We start from the raw sequence: 2,883 nt of genomic DNA, 5'->3' as shown, positions 1-2,883 counted from the left end.
GGTGGACTGGTAGCTGGAGAGGTGCCAGTTCAACACCTGGGCACTGCCCAATGTGCTCTTGAGCAAGGCACCGAATCCCCAACTGCTCGGGGTGCCTTTGCATGGGCAGCCCCCCCCCCACTCTGACATCTCTCCATTCAGTGCATGTACAGGTACTGAGCATGTGTGTGTCATTCAGGCCTGTGTGTAATAATAACAATTACATTTTAATTTCCCCTTGTGGGACTAATAATCTTAATTAATTCATCTGAAATGTATTTTTTGGTACAGGTTTGGGTCTTTTTTGTTTTAACAAGCTTCCCCATCATGTCCCCCACTTTAAGGACCCTACTACTGTGGGGTGGGGGCAGACCATGCTTATGGGCGGGACATTGTGGAGTGCCACTACAAGGCCTGCCTCTATGCAGGGATCAAAATCTATGGCACCAATGCTGAAGTTATGCCATCTCAGGCAAGTGTCAGCGTCATTCTAACACACGCTGTGGATCGAAAAGGTTTTCTCGTTGGCCCAGCCACGCAATTAACTTGAACTCTTGTTCTTTGTTCATTGTTGTTTGACATCATTTCCTCTTTTCATTGCTTCTCCTAACTTCAGTGGGAGTTCCAGGTGGGTCCCTGTGAGGGTATCGAGATGGGCGACCATCTGTGGGTTGCACGCTTCCTGCTGCATCGTGTGAGTGAAGATTTTGGGGTTGTTGCTACACTGGACCCCAAACCAATAAAGGGCAACTGGAACGGTGCTGGGTGTCACACCAATGTCAGCACCAAACAGATGAGAGAGGAAGGAGGACTGCAGTGAGTAAATGTGAAGCTTGGAACGACAATAACTCATTCATTCATTACATTTAATAAATGATAATACCCTTAAAATCCCTATTTCTAGGATTCCGTTATTCCAGCCAATGCAATATTAATGACACACCTCGTCAACAATTGTCTTATGAGTTGAATCTTGTTCATATTGGAGTGTTTTGTCTTCCAAAAGTGACAAAAATAAAAAGCCCACTGTACATTTTCAGTGGAATCTTTACTTTTATTTTTGCAGCTTGTGGATTTAAAGGATGCCAATACATTATGTCTGCCCTGTTTTTAGGTTAAAGTTGATCTAGAAATCATTTTCTAATAAATAGTGTCACTCATAGTTGCTATATCACACAACTCTAATTGTGTTAACAAGATCATAAATCTCTCTATGACTGATTCACTTCTGTGATTCCATACAATACAATAAAATAAAATTCCAGTGCCATACAGAAAAACCAACTGTAATGTACATGTACTTTACTTTTTGTGTGCTTATTTTGACAATTTTTTGGTTCTGTGCTTGCGCTGATAAAGACCTAACACACTCCAGCTTCTATAACTAACAAGATTTTCCCATTTTACATTGACATGCATGCACTCCTTTGACATTTCTCTGGATTTTTGAGAACATGGATTCATTTTTTTAGGTAATTGCTATACTTAACGTTCTTTCTAGCCAAAACCTAGAACCTTGAATTCTGTAACTTAAAGCGTTGATGATAAAGATGTTTTACATCAACAATAGCGTGCACTGTCCATCTGAGAAGTTCTGAAACTTTCATCATTTTAGTTATTTTAAGAAGACACAATTTGTCTGCGGACAATCACTGCAACAACCTTCCACAGTATCTCAACGGCCTCTCTGTTTCTCTCTGAGGACAGGCACATCGAGCAGGCCATCGAGAAGCTGAGCAAAAAACACGCCGAGCACATCCGCGTGTACGACCCACGTGGAGGGAAGGACAACATCAGGCGCCTCACAGGGCTCCATGAAACCTCCAGCATCAACGACTTCTCTGCCGGGGTGGCCAACCGAGGCGCCAGCATCCGCATCCCTCGCCAGGTGGGCCAGGAGAAGAAAGGCTACTTCGAGGACCGTCGGCCTGCAGCAAACTGCGACCCGTACGCCGTGACCAGGATCATCGCAAGCACCTGCCTGCTTGAGTCAGAAGGCCGAGAAGAAAGTAACTAGGAGGAAGGTACATAGTCATGTATAGATACAAACATCTGCCTGGGATACATGAAAAACTTGATATTTATTGTTGTGTCCATATTATTAGTACATTCCCATGTGCACACATAGGAAATGTCCTTTTAAATTAGAAATTGATGGGTTTAATATGTTTGTAGCTACAGCAGCTCTTTCAGAATTGGAAATAACAGTTTTTCTCCACAGCCTACATGCATATTATGCAGCGTTGATATGACTCATTGTTTCATGAAACCTGGGTTAACTGTTGGTTTGAACGAAGTAAAAAAAACTAAAAAAACAACGGTGCTTACTTGTGTGTGAGTTTGTATGTAAGTTTCTGTCACACGTGAAGAAATATAAAATACATGTAAGGGGGTGGTTGAAACCTGCACTGGCTTATATGAAAACCACACCCCAGGGAAATGTAGTCTTACAAAATCACGGGGACATTTTAAGTCAAGGGTTGTAAAAGTTTCCTAAAGAATATTTAAAAGAGAAATACATGCAGGGAAACAGAAGTAGTCGCCATATTTACAGTCTTAACAACCGTCTCCAAGAGCGATTTTGGATAGTAAGGCATTTTTTTTACATCTATTTTAATACATAAAAAATGACTCCAGGGAAGGAATCCATTAAATACACATTTTCATTCCACAAAATAACACCAACTTTGATCAAATATTGACCACGGCATGTTTTATACAAAGGAAGATGAAGATTCTTTGCCTGTCTAGTTTGGTAATTGTGACCTGATGACGTCAGTGCTAATCTAAAACTATGAGGTCCATCCGCTTATTTACATTTAGTTTTAACCCTTGTGTTGTCTTCCCGTTAACCATGGACTTGTCCTTCCAGGTCAAAATTGGGTTTTGTTTGTGCTTTTCCAA

At 41.4% G+C, this 2,883-nt stretch overlaps 1 protein-coding gene across 2 annotated transcripts in view; it reads left to right on the top strand.

Annotated features, from left to right (window-relative positions):
* Positions 1-2,258, top strand: part of LOC116704252 (glutamine synthetase) — a 6,096-nt gene extending 3,838 nt beyond the window's left edge. For both annotated transcript variants that reach the window (XM_032539574.1, XM_032539573.1), the window contains exons 5-7: positions 324-451; positions 596-795; positions 1,687-2,258. In XM_032539574.1, the coding sequence (XP_032395465.1) occupies positions 324-451; positions 596-795; positions 1,687-1,996 (638 nt within the window). In that variant the 3' untranslated portion in view covers positions 1,997-2,258. The remainder of the gene's footprint in view (positions 1-323; positions 452-595; positions 796-1,686) is intronic.
* The last annotated feature ends 625 nt before the right edge of the window (positions 2,259-2,883 follow it).

The sequence above is a fragment of the Etheostoma spectabile genome, chromosome 16, assembly GCF_008692095.1.
Source record: "Etheostoma spectabile isolate EspeVRDwgs_2016 chromosome 16, UIUC_Espe_1.0, whole genome shotgun sequence".
NCBI classification, from domain to species: Eukaryota; Metazoa; Chordata; class Actinopteri; order Perciformes; family Percidae; genus Etheostoma; species Etheostoma spectabile.
The sequence above is the reverse complement of the archived record's forward strand: the minus strand, read 5'-3'. Positions and strand labels throughout refer to the sequence as shown.